The sequence below is a fragment of the Ovis aries genome, chromosome 12 (assembly GCF_016772045.2).
Source record: "Ovis aries strain OAR_USU_Benz2616 breed Rambouillet chromosome 12, ARS-UI_Ramb_v3.0, whole genome shotgun sequence".
Taxonomy (NCBI): domain Eukaryota; kingdom Metazoa; phylum Chordata; class Mammalia; order Artiodactyla; family Bovidae; genus Ovis; species Ovis aries.
This window is the reverse complement of record NC_056065.1, coordinates 18,110,851-18,132,593: the sequence shown is the minus strand read 5'-3', so window position 1 is coordinate 18,132,593 and position 21,743 is coordinate 18,110,851. Positions and strand designations below refer to the sequence as shown.

Here is a 21,743-nt window from a genome sequence, read left to right as displayed (position 1 = left end):
CAACCTCCCAGAGGGCTTATGCCACAGTCTGTGTGACCAGGTAGCCACACCCAGGCAAAAACACCCTAGCTCCTGCTTGACCATATCCAAATTTACCTTGATCCATGGACCTAACATTTCAGGTTCCTATGTAATATTTTTCTTTATAGTGTTGGACTTTACTTTCACCAACAGACACTTCTACAACTGAGCATTGTTTCCACTTCGGCTCAGCCTCTTCATTCTTTCTGAATCAATTTCTCTGCTGTTCCCAAGTAACATATTGGACACCCACCAACCTGGGGTGCTCATCTTCCAATGTTACATCTTTCCACCTTTTCATACTGTTCATGGGTTTCTCAAGGCAAGGATACTGAAGTAGTTTGCCATTCCCTTCTCCAGTGGACCACGTTTTGTCAGAACTCTCCACCATAACCCATCTGTCGTGGGTGGCTGTGCACTGCATGGCTCATAGCTTCATCGAGTTAGACAAGACTGTGATCCATGTGATAACTTTGGTTAGCTTTCTATGATTGTGGATTTTGCTCTGGAGGCTGTGAGACTGTAGTTCTTATTTCTTCTGTCTGCCCTCTGATGGATGAGGATAAGAGGCTTGTGCAAACTTCCTGACGGGAGGGTTGTATTTCCTCCTCCAGGGGATCTTCCCAACCCTGGGATCGAAACTGTCTCCTGTGTCTGCTGCATTGGCAGGGGGATTCTTCACCACTGCCATACCTCAGAAACCCTTTAGTCACACATATACGTATATTAATGCTGTTTCAGATTCTTTCCCCCTATAGCTTATTACAGAATATTAAGCAGAGTTCTCTGTGCCATACATTAGGTCCCTGTTGATTATCTGTTGTATATATAGTAGTGTGTATGTTATTCACAACCTCCTAATTTATCCTTACCCATAACTTCCCCTTTGTAACTATATGTTTGTTTTCTAAGTCTATGAGTCTGTTTCTTTTTTTGTCAGTTCACTTATACCATGTTTAGATTCCACATATAAGAGATATCATATGATATTTGTCTTTCTCTGTTTGACTCATTTCACTTAGTATGATGATTTCTAGGTCCGTCAGTGTTGCTTCAAATGGCATTATTTCCTCCTTTAATGACTGAGTAATAATCCATTATGTCTGTGTACCACGTTTGTCCATTCATCTTTTAATGTGCATTTATGTTTCTTCCATGTCATCACTATTTTAAATAGTGCTGCAGTTAACACTGGGGCACATGTACATTTTCCAGGTATGAATTTCTCTGGATATATGCCCGTGTATGGGAATGCTGTGTTATATGGTAGCTCAAGTTTTTTAAGGAAACTCCATGCTGTTCTTGATAGTGACTGTTAACAATTTATATTCCCACCAACAGTGTAGGAGGGTTCCCTTTTCTCCATGCCCTTTCAAGCATTTATTGTTTATAGACTTCTTGATGATGACCATCCTTACTTCTGTGAGGTGATACCTCTCACTGTAGTTTTGATTTACATTTCTCTAATAATTAGTGATATTGAGCATCTTTTCATGTGTTTTTTGGCCATCTGTATATATTCTGTAGAGAAATGTCTATTTGGATCTTCTGCCCATATTCTGATTGTCATTTTTTGTTGTTGTTTTTTAATATTGAGCTGCATGAGCTGTTTATACACTTTGGAGAGTAACCCCTTGTAGATCACATGATTTGCAAATATTTTTTTCACATTCTATGGTTTGCCTTTTTGTCAGTAGTTTCCTTTGCTGTGCAAATCTTTTTATGTTTAATTAGGTCTCATTTGTTTGTTCTTATTTTCCTTACTGTAGAAGGTGTATCAGAAAAAATCTTACTGCAGTTTATGTCAAAGAATGTTCTGCCTGTATTTCCTCTAAGAGTTTTATAGTGTCTGGAATTACATTGGGGTTTTTAATCCATTTTGAATTATTTTTGTGTATGATGTTAGAAAATATTCTAATTCCATTCTTTTACTTGTAGCTGTCCACGTTTTGCAGCACCACATACTGAAGAAATTATCTTTTCTCCATTGTATGTCCTTGCCTTATTTGTCATAGAATAGGTGATAGCAGGTGCATGGGTTTATTTCTGGACTTTCAATCCTGTACCATTGATATACATGTCTGTTTTTGTTCCAATACAGTACTGTTTTGTTTATTGTAGTTTTTGTAGAATAGTGTAAAGTCAGGTAGCCTGATTTATCCAGCCCCACTTTTTTTTCTTACATTACTTTGGCTATTTGGGGTCTTTTGGTCTTAATTCTGTGAAAAATGCCATTGATAATTTGATAGAATTGCATTGCATCTATAGATTGCTTTGGGTAGTATAGTCATTTTCATAATATTGATTCTTCTAATCCAGTGCTATGCTATATCTCTCCATCTCTTTGTGCCATCTTTGATTTCATCAAAATCTTACAGTTTTCTGAGTATGAGTCTCTTGCTTCCTTAGGTAAGTTTATTCATAGTTATTTTATTCTTTTTGAGGCAGTGGTATATGGGATTGTTTCCTGAATTTCTCTTTCTGATGGTTCATTGTTAGTGTATAGGAAGGCAAGAGATTTCTGTGTAATTTTGTATCCTCACTTTACCAAATTCATTGATGACCTCTAAAAAGTTTCTGATGGCATCTTTAGAATTCTGTGCATATAGTATCATATCATTTGCAAACAGTGACAGTTTTACTTCTTTTCCAATTACAATTCTTTTTCTTTTTCTTCTCTGATTGCCATGCTAGGACTTTCAAAAGTATGTTGAATAATAGTGGCAAGAGTGGACATCCTTGTCTTTTCATGATGTTAGAGGAAATGCTTTTAGTTTTTCACCACTGAAAATTGTATCTGCTGAGTGTTTGCCAGATATGGCTTTATTATGTTGATATTGGTTCCCTCTATGCCCACTTTCTGGGGAGTTTTTTTTTTTTTAATCCTAAATAGGTAATAAATTTTATCAATTGCTTTTTCTATTTCTGTTGAGATGATCATGTGGTGTTTGTCTCTTTTGATGTGTCATAGTTCATTGATTTATACTTGTTGGACCATACTTGTGACCCCTGGGATGAATTGAAGTTATTCATGGTATTTGATATCTTTATGTATTGTTGGATTTGGTTTGCTGATATTTTGTCGAATTTTTCTATCTGTATTCATCAGTGATATTTACCTATAAATATCTTTTTTGGTAGTGACTTTAGTTGTGGTGGGGCTTCCATGATAGCTCAGTTGGTGAAAAAATCCCTTGGCGATGCAGGAGACCCCAGTTCAATTCCTGGGTCAGGAAGATACACTGGAGAAGGGATAGGTTATCCACTCCAGTATTCTTGGGCTTCCCTTGTGGCTCAACTGTTTAAAAAAATCTGCCTCCAATGCTGGAGACCTGGGTTTGATCCCTGGGTTGGGAAGATGCCCTGGAGAAGGGAAAGGCTACCCACTCCAGTATTCTGGCCTGGAGAATTCCATGGACTGTATAGTCCATGGGGTCGCAAAGAGTCAGACATGGCTGAGCGACTTCCACTTGCACTTGCACTGGTTGTGGTATCAGGGCTGGTATCGCCATGGAATGCCTTTGGGAGTGTTCCCTCCTCTTTAGTCTTTTGGAAGAGTTTGGGAAGGATCAACATTATTCTTTGTATGTTTGGTAAATTTGCCTGAGAAAACATCTGGCCCTGGAGTTTTGTTTGTAAGTTTTACTTAAAATTATAGATTCTGTTCCACTTCTAGTGATTGGTCTGTTCAGGTAATTTATTTCTTCTTACTTCAGTTTTGGTACACTGTGTTTCTCAAAACTTGTCTGTTTCTTGTACTTTGTTGAATTTGTTGACAAAATAATTCTTCACAGTTTTTTTTTTTATTTCTGTGGTGTCAGTTATCAATTCTGCTCTTCCTTTTCTTACTTTCGTTGCATCTTTTTCTATAACTTTAAAATCTCTAATTTATTTCCTATCTGATCTTATCTGCTTGTTTCTGCTGACTTTAGGTTTTGTTTCTTCCTTTCCTAACTCTTTTAGATGGTGTGTCTATTAGAGATTTTTCTTGTTCTTAAATTCTATATAGCTGTGAACTTCTGTCTCATCAGAACTGCTTTTGCTGCATCACTCAGATTTTGTATGGTTGTGTTTTCATTGTCATTTGCCTCAGTGCATTTTTAATTTCTTTTTTGTGTGTGTGTCTTTCACAGAAAAGTTTTTATTTTCCTTATTTATCTGAAAATATTTTATACTGAACTATAGTTGATTTACATTGATGTGTTAGTTTCAGCTATACAGCAAAGTGATTTAGTTACACATAGTACATATTATAAACATTCACTGGATCATAGAGAAAGCAAGGGAATTCCAGAAAGACCTCTACCTCTGTTTCATCAACTACACTAAAGCCTTTGACTGTGTGGATCATAACAAACTGTGGAAAGCTCTTAAAGAGTTGGGAATATCAGGCCATCTTACCTGTCTCCTGGGAAACCTGTATGCAAGTCAAGAAGCAACTGTTGGAACCTTGTATGTAACAACTAGTTGGTTCAGGATTGAGAAAGAAGTATGACAGGGCTATCTGTTGTCACCCTGTTTAACTTATACACTGAGCACATCATGAGAAATGCCAGGCTGGATGAGTTACAAGCTAGAATCAAGATAGGTGGGAGAAGCATTAAGAACCTCAGATGATATCACTCTAATGGCAGGAAGCAAAGAGGAACTAAAGAACCTCTTGATGAGGGTGAAGGAGGGAGTGAAAAAGCTGACTTAAAAATAAATATTAAAAATAACTAAGATCATGACATCCAATCCCATTACTTCGTGGCAAATAGAAGGGAAAAAGGTGGAAGCAGTGACAGATTGCCTCTTCTTAGGATCTAAAATCACTGAAGATGGTGACTGCAGCCATGAAATCAGATGATTGTTTCTTGGCAAGAAAGTTAAGACAAACCTAGCCAGTGTGTTGAAAAACAGAGACATCACTGTGCGACAAAGGTCTGTATAGTCAAGACTATGTTCTTCCCAGTGGTCACATACAGTTGTGAGATCTGGACTGTAAAGAGGGCAGAGCACCAAAGAATTGATGCCTTTGAACTAGAGAAGACTGGAAAAGACTCCTGAGAGTCCCTTGGAGATCAAACCAGTCAATTTTAAAGGAAATCAAACCTGAATATTCATTGGAAGGACTGATGCTGAAGCTGATATTTTGGTCACCTAATGAGAACAGCCAACTCATTGGAAAAGTCCCTGATGTTGGGAAACATCGAGGACAGAAGAAGAGAGTGTCAGTGAGATGGCTGGATGGCATCACCAATGCAATGGACATGAACTTGGGCAAACTTCAGGAGATGGTGAGGAACAAGGATGCCTGGCGTGCTACAGTTCATGGGGTCACAGAGTCAGCTGCGACTGGGTGTCTGAAAAACAGTACATACATTAATGCTGTTTCAGATTCTTTTCCCAAATAGGTTATTACAGAGTATTACATTGAGTCCCTTGTGCTATATATTAGATTCTTGTTGATTATGTTTTAAACACAGTAGTGTATATATGTTAATCATAACCTAATTTATTCCTACCCATAACTTTCCCCTATGTAACCATAAGTTTTTTTTTATTTTCTAAGTCTGTGAGTCTGTTTCTGTTTTTTAAATTCATTTGTATCATGTTTAGATTTCACATATAAGTGGTATCATATGACATTTGTCTGTGGGCTTACTTCCCATAGTATAATGATTTCTAAGTCCATCCATGTTCCTTTAGATGGCATTGTTTCCTTCTTTAATAGCTGAGCAATATTCCATTATGTATATATACCACATCTGTTGATGGACATTCAGGTTGCTTCCATGTCTGGGCTGTTGTAAATAGTGCTGCAGTGAACGCTGGTCTGCATTTACTTTTTCCTGGTATGGTTTTCTCTGAATATATGCCCAGGTGTGTGAATGCTGGATCATATGGTAGTTCTAGTTTCTTAAGGAACCTCCATCCTGTTCTCCATAGTGGCTGTACCAATTTGCATTCCCACCAACAGGGGTAGGAGGGTTCCCCTTTCTCCACAACCTCTCAAGCATTTACTGGTCACAGACTTTTTGATGATGGCCATTCTGACAACTGCGAGGTGATACTTCATTGTAGTTTTTATTTGCATTTGTCTAATAATTAGTGATATTGAGCATCTCTTCACCTGGTTTTTTTTTTTTTTTGGTCACCTGGATGTCTCCTGTAGAGACATGTCTGTTTGGATATTCTGCCCATACTTTGTGTTTTTATTTATTTTTTTAATTGAGCTGTATGAGCTGTTCATACCCTTTCTGGTCACATGGTTTGCAAATATTTTTTTTTCCCATTCTGTGGTTTGTCTTTTTAATTTCAATGGTTTCCTTTGCTGTGCAAAACTTTTTAAGTTTAATTACATCTGTTTTTTTTTTTTTTCTTTATTTACCATACTCTAGGAGGTATATGTCAGAGAAGGCAATGGCACCCCACTCCAGTACTCTTGCCTGGAAAATCCCATGGATGGAGGAGCCTGGTAGGCTGCAGTCCATGGGGTCGCTGAGTCGGACATGACTGAGCGTCTTCACTTTCACTTTTCACTTTCATGCATTGGAGAAGGAAATGGCAACCCACTCCAGTGTTCTTGCCTCGAGAATCCCAGGGATGGGGGAGCCTGGTGGGCTGCCATCTCTGGGGTCACACAGAGTCGGACGTGACTGAAGTGACTTAGCAGCAGCAGGAGGTATATGTGAAAATATCTGCTGCATATATGAAAAGATTCTTGTTTATCTCAAAGAATGTCCTGCCTATACTTCCCACCAAGAGTTTTATAGTATCTGGACTTACACTTAGGTCTTTAACCCATTTTTAGTTATTTTCATGTATGGTCTTAGGAATTGTCCTAATTTCATTCTTTCACTTGTAGCTGCTCATTTTTTCCCAGCACCACTTATTGAAGAAACCATCTTTTCTCATTGGTATATTCTTGCCTCTCTTCACAGGTAGGAGATGGTAGGTGCATGGGTTTATTTATAGGCTCTATCCTGTACCATTGATCCATATTTCTGTTTTTGTGCCAGAACTGTAGTTTTGATTACTGTAGTTTTGTAGTGTCATGTAAAGTCAGAGATCCTGTGATTTATGTCTGAGAGTGTTTTGCCTATGTTCTCCTCTAGGAGTTTTATAGTTTCTGATCTTACATTTAGATCTTTAATCCATTTTGAGTTTATTTTTGTGTGCGGTGTTAGAAAGTGATCTAGTTTCATTCTTTTACAAGTGGTTGACCAGTTTTCCCAGCACCACTTGTTAAAGAGATTGTCTTTACTCCATTGTATATTCTTGCCTCCTTTGTCAAAGATAAGGTGTCCATATGTGTGTGGATTTATCTCTGGGCTTTCTATTTTGTTCCATTGATCTATATGTCTGTCTTTGTGCCAGTACCATACTGTCTTGATGACTGTGGCTTTGTAGTAGAGCCTGAAGTCAGGCAACTTGATTCCTCCAGTTCCATTCTTCTTTCTCAAGATTGCTTTGGCTATTCGAGGTTTTTGTATTTCCATACAAATCTTGAAATTATTTGTTCTAGTTCTGTGAAAAATGTGCCTGGTAGCTTGATAGGGATTGCATTGAATTTGTAAATTGCTTTGGGTAGTATACTCAGAAACTATAAAACTCCTAGAGGAGAACCTAGGCAAAACACTCTCAGACATAAATCACAGCAGGATCCTCTATGATCCACCTCCCAGAATGCTGGAAATAAAAGCAAAAATAAACAAATGGGATCTAATTAAAATTAAAAGCTTCTGCACAACAAAGGAAAATATAAGCAAGGTGAAAAGACAGCCTTCTGAATGGGAGAAAATAATAGCCAATGAAGCAACTGACAAACAACTAATCTCAAAAATATACAAGCAACTTATGCAGCTCAACTCCAGAAAATAAACGACCCAATCAAAATGGGCCAAAGAACTAAATAGACATTTCTCCAAAGAAGACATACGGATGGCTAACAAACACATGAAAAGATGCTCAACATCACTCATTATCAGAGAAATGCAAATCAAAACCACAATGAGGTACCACTTCACACCAGTCAGAATGGCTGCGATCCAAAATCTGCAAGCAATAAATGCTGGAGGGTGTGGAGAAAAGGAACCCTCCTACACTGTTGGTGGGAATGCAAACTAGTACAGCCACTATGGAGAACAGTGGAGATTCCTTAAAAACTGCAAATAGAACTACCTTATGACCCAGCAATCCCACTTCTGGGCATACACCGAGGAAACCAAAACTGAAAGAGACACATGTACCCCAATGTTCATCGCAGCACTGTTTATAATAGCCAGGACATGGAAACAACCTAGATGTCCATCAGCAGATGAATGGATAAGAAAGCTGTGGTACATATACACAATGGAGTATTACTCAGCCGTTAAAAGAATTCATTTGAATCAGTTCTGATGAGATGGATGAAACTGGAGCCGATTATACAGAGTGAAGTAAGCCAGAAAGAAAAACACCAATACAGTATACTAACACATATATATGGAATTTAGGAAGATGGCAATGACGACCCTGTATGCAAGACAGGGAAAGAGACACAGATGTGTATAACGGACTTTTGGACTCAGAGGGAGAGGAGAGGGTGGGATGATTTGGGAGAATGACATTCTAACATGTATACTATCATGTGAACTCAATCGCCAGTCTATGTCTGACGCAGGATGCAGCATGCTTGGGGCTGGTGCATGGGGATGACCCAGAAAGATGTTATGGGGAGGAGGTGGAGGGGGTTCATGTTTGGGAATGCATGTAAGAATTAAAGATTTTAAAATTTAAAAATAAAAAACTAAAAAAAAAAAAAATAAAGTCAGAGATCCTGATTCCTCCAGCTCCATCTTTCTTTCTCAAGATGCTTTGGCTATTCAGGATCTTTTGTGTTTCTATATAAATTCTAATTTTTTTTGTTCTAGTTCTTTGAAAAATGCCATTGGTAGTTTGGTAGGGATTGCATTACATCTGTAGACTTTCTTTGGGTTGTATAGTCATTTTCACAATATTGATTCTTCTAAGCCAAGGATATGCTGTATCTCTCTATCTGTTTCTGTCATCTTTCTTTCATCAGTATCTTAAATGGTTTTCTGAGTACAGGTCCATTGTTTATTCCTGGGAATTTTATTCTTTTTGATGCAGCCGTAAATGGGATTGTTTCTTGAATTTCTCTCTCCAATCTTTCATTGTTAGTGTATAGGAATGCAAGAGATTTCTATGTATTTTGTATCCTGCAACTCTATCAAATTCATTAATAGGTTCTAAGTTTCCTGGTGGCAACTTTTGAATTTCCTATGTATAGAATGATGTCATTTGCAAACAGTGACAGTTTTGCCTCTTTTCTGATTTGGGTTCTCTTCATTTTTCTTCTGATTGCTCTGACTAGGACTTTCAAAAATATGGTCAATAATAGTGGTGAGATTGGACATCCTTGTCTTTTCCTGATCTTAGAAGAAATGCTTTCAGTTTTTCACCACTGAGCAAGATGTTTGCTATGGATTTGTCATATATGGCCCCATTATGTTGAGATTGGTTCCTTCTGTGCCCACTTTCTAGAGTTTTTTTAATCATAAATGGATGATAACTTTTATCAAATGATTTTTCTATACCCATTAATATGATCATGTGGTGTTTGTCTTCTCTGATGTGGTGTATTATCTTGATTTACATATGTTGAACCATCCTTGTGACCCTAGTATGAATCCAAGTTGTTCATGGTGTTTGATCTTTTTTATGTATTGTTGGATTCTGTTTGCTAATATTTTGATGAGAATTTTTGCATCTATATTCACCAATGATATTGGCCTGTAATTTTCTTTTTGATGGTGTCTTTGTCTGGTTTTGGTATCAGGGTGATGGTGGTTTAATTGAATGTCTCTGGGAGTGTTCCCTTCTCTTCAGTCTTTTTGGAAGAGTCAGAGAAGGATCAGTGTTTAAAATTTTTCTTTGTATGTTTGGTAGACTTTGCCTGTGAAGCCATTTGTAAGGAGTATCTTTTATTATCTATTCTTTTTGTTTTCATCACTCTAAGAGGCGGGTCAGAAAAGATCTTCCTGTGCTTTATGTCAGCAAATGTTTTTCCTATGTTTTCTTTTATGTCTGGTCTTACATATAGGTCTTTAATCCATTTATTTTAGGGTGTGGTCTTAGGAGAGTGTTCCAATTTCATCCTTTTACTTGAAGCTGTCCAGTTTTCCCAGCACCACTTATTGAAGAAACTCTTTTCTCCACTGTATATTCTTGCCTCCTTTGCCACAGACTAGGTGACCACAGGTGCCTGGGTGTTATTTCTAAACTTTCTATTCTGTTCCACTGATCTATATTTGTTTTTGTTTAGTACCATACTCTTGATTACTGTAGTTCTGTAGTAGAGTCTGAAGTCAGGGAGTCTGATTCCTCCAGCTTCATTTTTCTTTCTCAAGATTGCTTTGGCTATTCAGCATCTTTTGTGTTTCCTTACAACCTGTAAACATTTTTGTTCTAATCCTGCCTTTTAGTGGGCCTGCTCCTGAGTTGTTGGAGTAGAAGCCCTCAGTTCCATTTCTGAGCTTCAGTGAGCGGTAGACAGAACTGGAGAGCTCCTGCTGGGAGAGGTGCTTTGGCTGGGGTATTCCCTCCCTGGAGCTGTCTGCTGTGGGGTGTGTCCTGTGGTGTCACCTGTACAGGCTCACAGAATGAACTGATGGCAATACCCTTGGCACCGCCTCCACTGGGAATGCAGTCATTTGGCCCTGGTGTCCCTCAGGCGCTGTGGTTACAAGGCCACCAGCACAGATCCTTAGGAGCCCACTCACAGAAGGTGGGACCACAGTGGTGACATGCCTGGAGCCATCATGGGAGCTGGGGAAGCCCCCCAGCCCCCACCCCCACCCCCCCCCACCCCCGCATGTACGTGCCACAAAGCCCATAGCTGCTGAGGCCAGACTGGTGTCAGGTGTGGAAACACCTGCTGGCCTGCTCCCAGAGCCCTTAGAGGCAGCTTGATGAAAGAGGCTATTATGGCAGGCCACACCCACCCCTCCACATGCCCTTTAGCAATGGTACTTTGCTGCTGGGGTGGGCCCGGGCTTTTTCTGCAGTCACACTTTAGCCCCTTCAGGCTGTCTCTGTATAGCCAACCTGTGCTCTCCCTGGGCCTGTCCTGAACCCCGAGTTGCAGGACGCAGCCCCTGCATGTACAGGCAGGTGTGCATTTTGGGCCACGTACTGCAGCAAGATAGCACCAATCCTCTTTGCTGGTCTCTGTCTTCTGCCTGCTCCCACCATAGCCAGAGCACCAGTCAGTATACTCTCTTCCAAGTCTCTGAAGATCGCTTTCTGTCCAGACTGACCTCTTGGCAGTGAAGGGGCTTCCCAGAGCGCAGGAAGTTTCCTCTTCCACAGCTCCTTCTCTGGGACCAGGTCCCATCCAGATTCCTTTTTCCCTTGGTTATATGGAGTTCTTTCTTGAACTTCTGGGTGTATGATATCTACTGGCATCATTCAGTAAGGTATCACGTGAGAATCCATCCACATGTAGATGTATTTCTGATGCATTTGTAGGAGGAGGTGAGACCCAAAGTCCTTTTTATTCCCCCATCTTGATTCTTCCCTCCATAGAATTTGTTTTTAAACGTTCCACAGACTGATACTTCACTTTTGTTTTCAGTTTGACTCTGTGGCTGATGTATCTGATGTGTCAAGCAATGTTACCCTAAAAAGTTACACTATGCACTTTGAGGTACCTCTGTGTGCTGCATAATGCATGATCTCTGCATGGTGTGTCAACTGCATGATGATATTAAATCAGCTCAATCAGAACCCTCAGATGTTTAGAGCGGCTACATTTCTTAATGGCACATTCTAGAACCTAATCCTAGAGTGCTTTTCTTTCTGATGTGTTTTGGGACCTCTTTATTTTGGAGGCTTTGCTACAAGGGGAACAAGGTGAGGTGATAAGATAGCGAGGGAGGAGTCAAGTTCTGTACATAAATCCAGGAATTTTACAGTTAAATACAACTGCTCACTTAGTGAGTGACCATGAGAGAAACTGCTCTTTCCTCTGGGGAAGGGAAGTTGTTGAGGAGGCTCTGTGCTGACGGCCCTGAAGAGCTTATCTTGCTACCCCTCAGCCCCACTCTACTGCTTTGCTATGCAGCAGCCCTGTCCACAGGGAAACATAGCCAGTGCCCCAGCCAGTACGTGCGCTCTTGGAGGCACCAAGGACACTGGCTATCTAATGAGACCATTAGCTTATTATCTCACTTTACCAGGAAGTTGTCAGCTACAGTATTCCTGATGTACTCAATTTTGTAGGATATGGGGACAGTGTTCCCTTCATTGACAATGTGTGACACATGATTTTCTATCTTGCTTAAAGCCCATTTTCTTTAGACTTTAGTCACCAACAGCAACTTTCTCTTCAGGGCTTAGCTGATACCAAAATCCCCCGGTCTGGGACACCTGTGAGCATTAGGAGCAGCCGAAGCCTGTCTGTTCTGCGCATCCCAAGTCAGAGTCATGGCAGAGCCTATTCCCAAGGCTCTCTCCACCGGAGTGTCAGTCAACTCATGGACATTCAAGACAAGAAGGTCTTGATAGATGACTCACTGTGGGAAACCATCATGGGTCATGACAGCGGACTGGTGAGTCATTTCCTAATCTGGAGCCTTTGTTAAACACAAGTATGTTGATAACAGGTGGCACGGTTTCCTGTACCCTGCAGAACGATCATCTCCAGAACACTCACTTCATCCCTCTCACCACTTACCCAATTATTTTGTAATGACATGTTTACCTGCCTGAGTAGTGGGGCAGAAACTGTCTTATTCTTTTGGCACACAATAGAGACTCAAAAAATACGTTCATATGTAAGTGAAGAGATGAACAGGTTCTACTTCATTAACTTGGGCAGGACATGACTGCAAACACTGGAACATGCCTAAATGAGGCATAAAGTACAAGCTCCTATTTTACTAAAGTAAAAAAAAAAAAGATACGTATTTTCCTTCTGATTTATGGTTAGAAGAGAGTCTCTCAATAGAATCTATAGTTTCTCTTAAAAAAACTCAGAAAATCATGATAAATGTAAGAGCGTTGGTATGCATGAACCTCACTTTTCATAATTTCAGCTCAGGGGATACAAAAAGTTAACCTCATCATTATCTAATACTTTTTTGAGTCCCTAGCTCTGGTTCTACATTTGAACTCTCACTCACCTCTCTCTCCCCCTAATTCTCACTTTTCCTTCACTGAAAAGTTGATGATTTTCATGAAGACTTCCTTAACTAATGGCAAGAAATAAACTTTCGTGGCTCCAGATTCCAATCACACATACACACAAAATAAAATTGATAGTCCTTCTGGTTTGTTAGGATGATGACATATAATAAGGACTTTAAAATCATGGGCCTGTTTGAAGTTGTGATGACTACTGAATTCTATGACTCCATTTCAGATATGACATTGCTATGTCAGGAATAATTAGGTTGAAACAAAGAATTGTTAATTGATCATGTTTGACATACAAAATGGCAGTTTCATATAGTTCAATATATTACACTGAAGGCTAGAGGCATGTGTGCTCTTACCCAAGGACACACATCTCGGAACTGGGGATCTTAAAAGCACTGATTACAGCACCCCCATTCTTCACTATTGTACTGTGCTGACATTTTTGCTTACTTTTGACCATACTAGTAATAGACAGCATGCAAAGCAATTCAGTGAAAGCTTTTTAAGATATCCGTATGTGGCAAATTATCTGTTCCATATAACATAATCCGTATTCCTAGCCCTATTCAATTAAAAAAAAAAATACAGGAAGATCGGATACAAATGAAGCACAACAGCTTGCATTCTGGCTCTTCTGCTTAAATTCTGAACTGAATCATATGAAACCTCCCCACTTTCGGATGAGAAAACTGAGGCTTACACTGTGCCATGTCTTAACCTTTTAATGCTCAAAAGATATACATTTTGTATAACACTGTTGCCAACAAATATCCTAACCAGTGATGATTGGTGTCTTTTCAGTATGTGGATGAAGAGGACCTGATGAATGCCATCAAGGGTTTCAGCTCTGTGACTAAGGAACACACCACATTCACCGACACCCACCTGTGAAGGATGGAAACCTGTAAGACATAAGCTGGATGCAGGCCCCACAGCCCATCCCCATTGGGTTATCAGATATCATAAATGCTAAAAAGCTATTGCTTGTTACCTTTAAAGATGAGTGTTACAAGGGGTTTCTGAAATTTTATGTCCATGTGAAAATGCTTATTTTGCTTTCCTTATTTTGAGGCCACTAAGCATGTAACTGTCACTTGGCTATGTTTGGCAGTGACACTGCTATTTAAATGAATCAGTGGCGATTTCAGGTTGGCCCACAGTTGCTACAGGTAAGTTACTAACTTAAAAGCTAAGGGGTTCTTTTGAGAGGATGTCATTGCGGCTGCTTTGAGCAGCAAAGTACTGTTTCTGTTCTTAGCCCCGTGTTCATGGAAGTTGAAACAAACCTGTGAGGAACCATTCTAGTAACAGCTGCGAAATCAAATCCCAATGTCAGATCAAGCCGAAACACTCAGAGAAAAACAAACTCTGCATTGAGGCTACACATTTGACTGTGTAGGTTTCTATTTGATTTTGATGTTTAGGTTAAGTATTTACCAAACCACATAAATTTATAAATGTCTGTTCTTATATGTATGAATCTTCTAAAAATCTAAGGAACAAGCAGCTAACATATATTTCGGAGAGAAAAATGAACTGTTTTGATATTTTACATAGTTTATAGAATTCTGTCAATTCACTGAATACCCAGGAATACCTTCACCTTGGCACATTCTATATGGAAACTACTGTTTTATTTGCATTTTTAACTAGCCTACGTAGAATTAAAGAAAAAAATTTATGTTCCTTCCAGCTTTGAAAATTTTAAAAATAACACATATATAAATATAGGAATATACATGTTCCATATATCTGTCTTATATTCCTTCATTTCAGAGAACTACTAGAATCATTAAAAGCAGAAATTGGTACTTTAACTGTTAAAGTGACTCATGACCAAATTTCCATGAGTCAAAAAGTTTTTCTTATTTACTCTATTGGGATTAGAAAGTTATTGGTAAGTCCTACCTCAAGAAACACTTTCCTCCCCAAGTAAACATAAAATGAAAGGTATTTATTCTTCACAGAAAACAATGTAAGAAAACCTCTTCTTCATTCTTAAAGGTCTTAATGATTCTGGGAAATTACTTTAGAGTCTGTATGTCTCAAACACAATTGTTGGACATATTTTGTGAATTACATTCAGAGATAAGTAGATTTCCCCAAAGCTGAGCTGGCAAAGCTTGGAGCACAAGGAATAACTTTGCTTATTCTGCCTGAAAATGAGGAATCACACTAACTGTCCAGCAGTCAAAGAAAGACCATGGACTTTGAGGGCACTGAGACTTTATCCAAATTTGCGGACGAGCAGCTCCTCAGAATGACCAACTACTGGACAAGCCTTGCCAACACTAAGTGTCAAAAGAGCAGACCAGTGTTAAGCCCAAGTTCTGCCCCCTCGTTAGAACTGCTACAAATGAATCCATGAATTCATTAGCTGACTCGTTCACATTTTGATCCCCACAAGCCTGCGTGGCTTCCACCCACGCCACCCCCGCAACACTCGGAACATGACATATCGATTTCAGAGAAGCAAACGATGTTGTCTTCCTGCTTTAGGTGGTACTGTGTGCCAAGCCTCCATTCAACAGTCAGACTCACCCCTAGATATTCTGATTCAGCTGGTCTGGGGTGGCACTGAGGTGTCAGTACTTCTAAAAGCCTCCAGATGTTCCTAATGTGGAGAACCGTTTTGTAAAGAACCTGAAAGAATACATGCTGTGCACTGGGACTCCGGTCCTCGCCCATTTCTCCTTTACAGAACTTCTCCTTTACAGAGACGACAGCAGACAGCTCTCTGTAAACCTCTTGACTCTGGTCCCACCACATACTCAGCTTCAATTTTAAGCTCTGCTTTGTTGAGAACACACAGCTATGCTTGTATAAGCTCAACTAAGAACTGCACTTATCGATAATCTATTGTCATTTCTACCTGAATGTGAAATCTGTATTGGTCCCTTATGCTGATCTAAAAATCATGTTGGCATCAATATAATTCAACCTGAACAACCTGTAAATAACACATAGTCCAGGTGGAATAATTCAGTGAGTAGGAACTTAATTATGTCACACGTGAATAGTAGTTTATTTCCAATGCACAGATATCCTGTAAATTAATCGAAAGGTGGTTTGCTTAATAAATACTTAACTGTGAACCAAGTTTGATTTAATATATTTATGAAAAAATACTCTTAACAGCTCTGGGTTGTATTTACAGTTTACACATAATGATAAAGGTGAGCCCATTTAAGAAAACAGGATATTATGAATAATCGATGTACATTAGAATCAATGTAACACATTTTGTAAGACATGAGTCCCAACTAGCAGAGATACATATTTAGCAAATAACCTCAGGTGGCTCTGATATGTAAGCCTGGATGAGAAAGCCAGGAAAAGACCACAGGCTGCAGAGACAGACGTGGGTTCATGAGGTGGCTCAGTAGCTAAGGAGCTTTGTGGTGAAGCTATTGATCCTCAGAGGGCCTTGGTAATCTCATCTTGAAAGAGGATAACAATACTTATCTAGTTGACATGAAAATACTTATTTCATAATTACTGGGAAAACTTGACACCATGAGAACTATAATTCTGTTGTTTTTCATCTGTCACACAAAATATATACATAGATTCATTTTTTTCCTCCACATTTGTGTGTTTTGCAGTTTTTTTCTTGTAGCTGATTTCTAATCTCATAGCATTGAGGGTGGGAAAGATTCTTGATTAGGATTTCAATTTTCTTAAATTTACCGAGGCTTGATTTGTGATCCAAGATGTGATGTATTGTGGAGAATGTTCTGTGTGCACTTGAGAAGAAAGTGTATTCTCCTGCTTACGGATAGAATATCCTATAAAATATCAATTAAGCCTATCTAAGCTATCATGTCATTCAAGGCCTGTCTCCTTACTAATTTTCTGTCTGGATAGACGATCTGCCCATTTAGGTAAGTGGGGTGTTCAAGCCCTCCCAGTATTATTGTGCTACTGTCCATTTCTCCTTTTATGTCTGTTAATATTTGCTCTGTATTTTGAAGTCTGCCTTTACCAGTGAGCTTTCCCATTGGTAATTTCGTTTCTAGTGTTTTGGGCTTTTCCACTTCCTTTGGCTTTTGCTGTAGAGCTGGTTTGATGGTACTCAATTCTTAGCTTTTGCTTGTGTATAAAGCTTTCTATTTCTCTGTCAAATCTGAACAAGAGCCTTGCCAGGTAGAGTATTCTTGGTTGTAGGTGTCTCCCTTTCATCACTTTAAATATATCATGCCTTCTGGCTTGCAGTGTTTCTGCTGAAAAGTCAGCTGACAGTCTTAGGGGATTCCCATGTATGTTATTTGTTGCTCTTCCCCTTGTTGCTTTTAATATTTCTTTTTGTCTTTTTTTTTGGTCAATCTGAGTACTGTGTGTCTCAGCGTGTTCCTCCTTGGGCTTATCCTGTATGGGACTCTGTGTGCTGGGTGACTATTTCCTTTCCTGTGTTTCAGCTATTACCACTTCAGATATTTTCTCAGGCCCTTTCTCTCCCTCTTTTCCTTCTGTGACCCCCCTATAATGCAAACATTGGTGCATTTAACATTTCCCAGGGGTTTCTTCCATTCTTTGTCTCATTTATTCTGCTACTGACTCCTTCTAGTGTATTTTTCAATTACTGTTCATCTGTTTGCACTTTAGATCTTCTAGCTCTTCATTAAGAGTCTTCTGTGTCTTTATTCTTTCTCCAGGTTCTTGGATCCTCTTTACGGTGATTACTCTTCACTCTCTCAGATAGGTTGGTTATCTCCACTTAGCTATTCTATGGGAGTTTTACCTTGTTCCTTTGTCTGGGACATATTCCTCTGCTGTCTCATTGTTTACATTTCTGTTTGTACTTTTATGTGTATAGGAGCTTAGTTATGCTTCTCCATCTTAGAGAAGGGGCCCTCTGTAGGGGATGTCCTTTGTGTCCCAGCAGAGGATCAGGGACCAGTTGGTCCCAGCGTAGACTGATCCGTGTTATAAACTCAGTTCTGCAGAACTGTACTTTCCTTGCTTCTGGCGTCTGTGCCCTGGTGGGTGAGGCTAGTCTAAGGGCTCTGTGTAGGTTTTCTGGGTGGGAGGGGCTCGTGCCTCCTCACTCGTGTGTGCAGCAGGGTCTTGGCCCTTTGGTGGGCCAAGCTCTGTCAAGGGATGTGTCTAGGGGCGGCTGAGAGTCAAGAAGTCTAGGCAGCCTGTCTGCTGATGGACAGGGCCATTTCCTACCCCTCTGGCTGGCCTTGAGGTGTCCAGCATTGGAGCTTACAGGCTGTTGGGTGGGGTCTCAGTGCCAAGGACTCAAAATGTCTGACTCCACCCAACATTCACATAGGTCTCCACTGTATCAGCCACCAGCTTTTATGATGCCAGATACCCACAGCTGCCCCCACCTCCCAAGGAGACCCTCCAAGACCAGGAAGTAGGTCTGGCCCAGGTTTGTGTGGAATCTCAGCTTTCACCCTGAGCACCTGTGTGTGTCCTCCGAGGGTGGAGGCTGTTTCCCCCATCCTGGGGGCACAGGGGAGGCTCCTGCAGTTAAGCCCTGCTGGCCTGTAAACCCCAATGCTCTGGAGGCTCCACCTCCCAAAGACTGACCCCTGCTCTGGGGAGCCTGGCATGGGGCTCAGCTTCCACTCCTGTGGGAGAAGTTCTGTGATTTAATTATTGTCCAGTCTGTGGGTTGTCCAGCTGGGTGGCATGGGATCTGATTACCCCGTGAGTGCACCTGTCCTTTCGCCTCCTGATTTCGTCTTCATGTCTCTGGATATAGACTTTTTTTGGTGTGCTCAAGAGAGGAGAATGAGTCCTACTCCAGCACCTTGGCTGAAAAATCTCTGTTCATGGTTCTGGAGGCTGTAAGCCTGGCATCAAGGTGCCATGGAGGTTGGTTTCTGGTGCGAGCTCTTTTGTAGATGGCCATCTTCTCTCGAGTTCTCATGTGGCCTTTTTTCTGAAATCTTATTCTTCCTTACAACAATGGACAGTGTTCTTGTTCTCCTAAGAAGTGAAAGAAGTTCACACAGCGCAGGTGGTTCTGGAGGTTTTCCTTTTTGGACTCAAAAACCCCAATAAAGAAACTATCCCTGCTATGCCTAAGATTTTTCATTATAATCTGCTGAAGTTTACAAAGTTAAGTGCCAGAATAGACTCAAATTTCTGCTGTACCATCAAGGTTCAAGCTCTTTTTACGGGAAAGAAAAACAATCTGACTGTAATGCAAATATTTATAGAATAACTATAGTGAGTTGCCACTGCAGTTTTTTCTTTCTTTTTTTTTTTTTTCCAGAATTACACTAAAATCCCATAAAGAGCCCTTTTACTCTTGGAAAAGACTGGGTAAATATTTAATTTTTAGTTTTCTTACTTGCCCACCCAACTTTTTACATGAGTATAATAATGAGAAAAAGGGGTTTAAGAGATAAATACAATCCTTGGTAATACTGAAGTTATGCTTTGTGTAATCTTTTCCTTGACGATACAAGTTAGTTTTCATACATAGAAGATCCTCCCTCTTTCCTTTATTATAGGAGAAAGCAAAGCATGAACAAAACCTAAGTACACTTGGAACAGGATTACTATTCCTTAAGTAACCAAAAACACCTCATCATTTTTATTTGCCTTACTTGACAAATAAATACAAGAAAGTGTCTATGAAACCACTGGCAACTTTAAAGAATTTATTTTGACTTGACCCACTTATATTTTTCAGAATGGGAATATATGCATTATTCACCAATAAATGCTTAATGCTTTCAATTTACAATTACCTTACTTGCAGAAATTTGGAAACCATTCTAATTAAAGTACAAAAGATTTCTTTGTTCTTATATTTAAAATAAAATTTCTATAGCAGCCAAAACCTTTAACCAAAAATTCAAAGTGCAGTCTCTTAAGTTTAACAAAATGGCCACATTCTAATTTAATGATCTTCACTATTAACACAAGAAAAAAATATGGTGGTTCCTCAAACAAGGCGAACTAGTAACTGATAGTTTTCTTTTCTGGGCACTCAAAACTGTCTTTATTTCATCTGTTCAAACAGTTGCTCCAACTTTGAAGAAAGTTTTTAAATGGATTTTTGACATTTAATATTGGTGATACTTGCTAAGACTTAAGTACTCCAACAATGAGAATCAGGAAATGACCACAATTAAAATTATCCCAAAGGACTTAGTACTACACAGAGCAATCTGGTATTCAATAGTGTTTTTGAATTACATATTTTTCCACAAACATAGCACCTCATTAAATACCTGGTAAACCACTCTGCAGTCACAGTAAGGGTTGGGAGATTAAGTTCCAAAGAGAATTATGGAATTTGTTAAACATAACATTGCAAGACAAAGCTCAGGCAAAATCAGCATAAGGAATGCAGTCTGTTGATTCTCACACTCTAAATGGATGGTCATCTATAATGGGCACCATCTTACTGAGACATGGTATTAATACTATGCTTCCAAAATCCAGAGTAGATAAACATGGAAATGGACACCTTCTTTACAAATGATCTATTAAATGTGCCTGTAAAACTAAAAAAAATTTTCCAAAAGATCAGATGAGATATGGTTATTTTATCTCCTTAACCCATGTAATTCTGTCAAAAAGATACTAAATGAAGTCCAATCTTAATTTGTAAAGTTTTGGTGTAAAAGCTAATTGAAATCCAGTAGAGTTTAACTCTCTTCTGAATAACGGAACTACTACTCACTCTGCTGAGTTGTCACAAGCTGTACTCTTGACCTGAAGAGTCACTTTTTTTGTGCCGAGGAGAGGGAGCAGTCTTTGTAGGAGACGGGGATGCAGTACCAGGTGAGTCAGTTCCTCCATCAGACGTACTTGGTGAAGATGCCAAGTGAGGGACTTTCTTTCTTCCGAGGAATCCGCCTCCTTCAAATCCTCCTTTCTTCCGTGACTCCACTTTATTTTCATTTTCATCTTCTGATAACCTTTTCTTGGATTCCAGAAAACCTTCGGCTAGTCTATGAACTTCCACTACACTATCTGATTCTCTCAAGCTTTTAACTTCTGTTCCAGGAGACTTCCTCTCAGACACATTACATTCCCCTGCTGCCCTCTTAACTTCAGCTTGTAGTGGACCCAAGTTACCATTTTCAGGGACAGCTCTTTCTATGTTTCTGTTCAAGTTCACAGTCTGGAAGTCCCTATAACTGTGAAAGCTCTCAGTCCTCCTTGCTCTTGCTAACAAAGGGCTTTCTCGGTAAGGCCTAATGGAACCATAAGTAGCTGCTTCGTGGATGGTTTCATGGTGCTGGAGTTGAAGACTGAAATACAAAAGTCACATGTCTTCTTGGGAATTTTCAGGGGCACATCTAATTAATTAAACTACCAGTTAAAATGTAAATATATATAAAGAATATTATAGTTAGACATAAAAATGTATCTTAGCATGTTATACAAAAATATATCTTAAGTACTCTATATACTATGTGCATAAAATTAACAATGCAAATACCATACATATATTCACAATGAAGCTAGATTCCTGAATAGCTGAAAAAAGCTAGGGGAAAAACACCTTTAAAATCAATGTGGAACTAATATAGTTTCAGTATGTGGCCCTTAGTTCA

General features: G+C 39.5%; 2 protein-coding genes across 7 annotated transcripts in view; one reads left to right on the top strand and one right to left on the bottom strand.

The window, feature by feature from the left end:
* The window catches only part of USH2A (usherin), a 983,289-nt gene extending 966,271 nt beyond the window's left edge, over positions 1–17,018 (top strand). Inside the window, exons 72-74 of the mRNA XM_060396021.1 lie at positions 11,645–11,716; positions 12,402–12,620; positions 14,011–17,018. Coding sequence (XP_060252004.1) covers positions 11,645–11,716; positions 12,402–12,620; positions 14,011–14,100 — 381 coding nt within the window. The 3' untranslated portion in view covers positions 14,101–17,018. The remainder of the gene's footprint in view (positions 1–11,644; positions 11,717–12,401; positions 12,621–14,010) is intronic.
* Positions 17,019–19,819: 2,801 nt separating this feature from the next.
* Positions 19,820–21,743, bottom strand: part of KCTD3 (potassium channel tetramerization domain containing 3) — a 64,080-nt gene continuing 62,156 nt past the window's right edge. For all 6 annotated transcript variants that reach the window (XM_027976268.3, XM_027976270.3, XM_027976269.3 and 3 more), the window contains one exon: positions 19,820–21,437. In XM_027976268.3, coding sequence (XP_027832069.1) covers positions 20,876–21,437 — 562 coding nt within the window. In that variant the 3' untranslated portion in view covers positions 19,820–20,875. The remainder of the gene's footprint in view (positions 21,438–21,743) is intronic.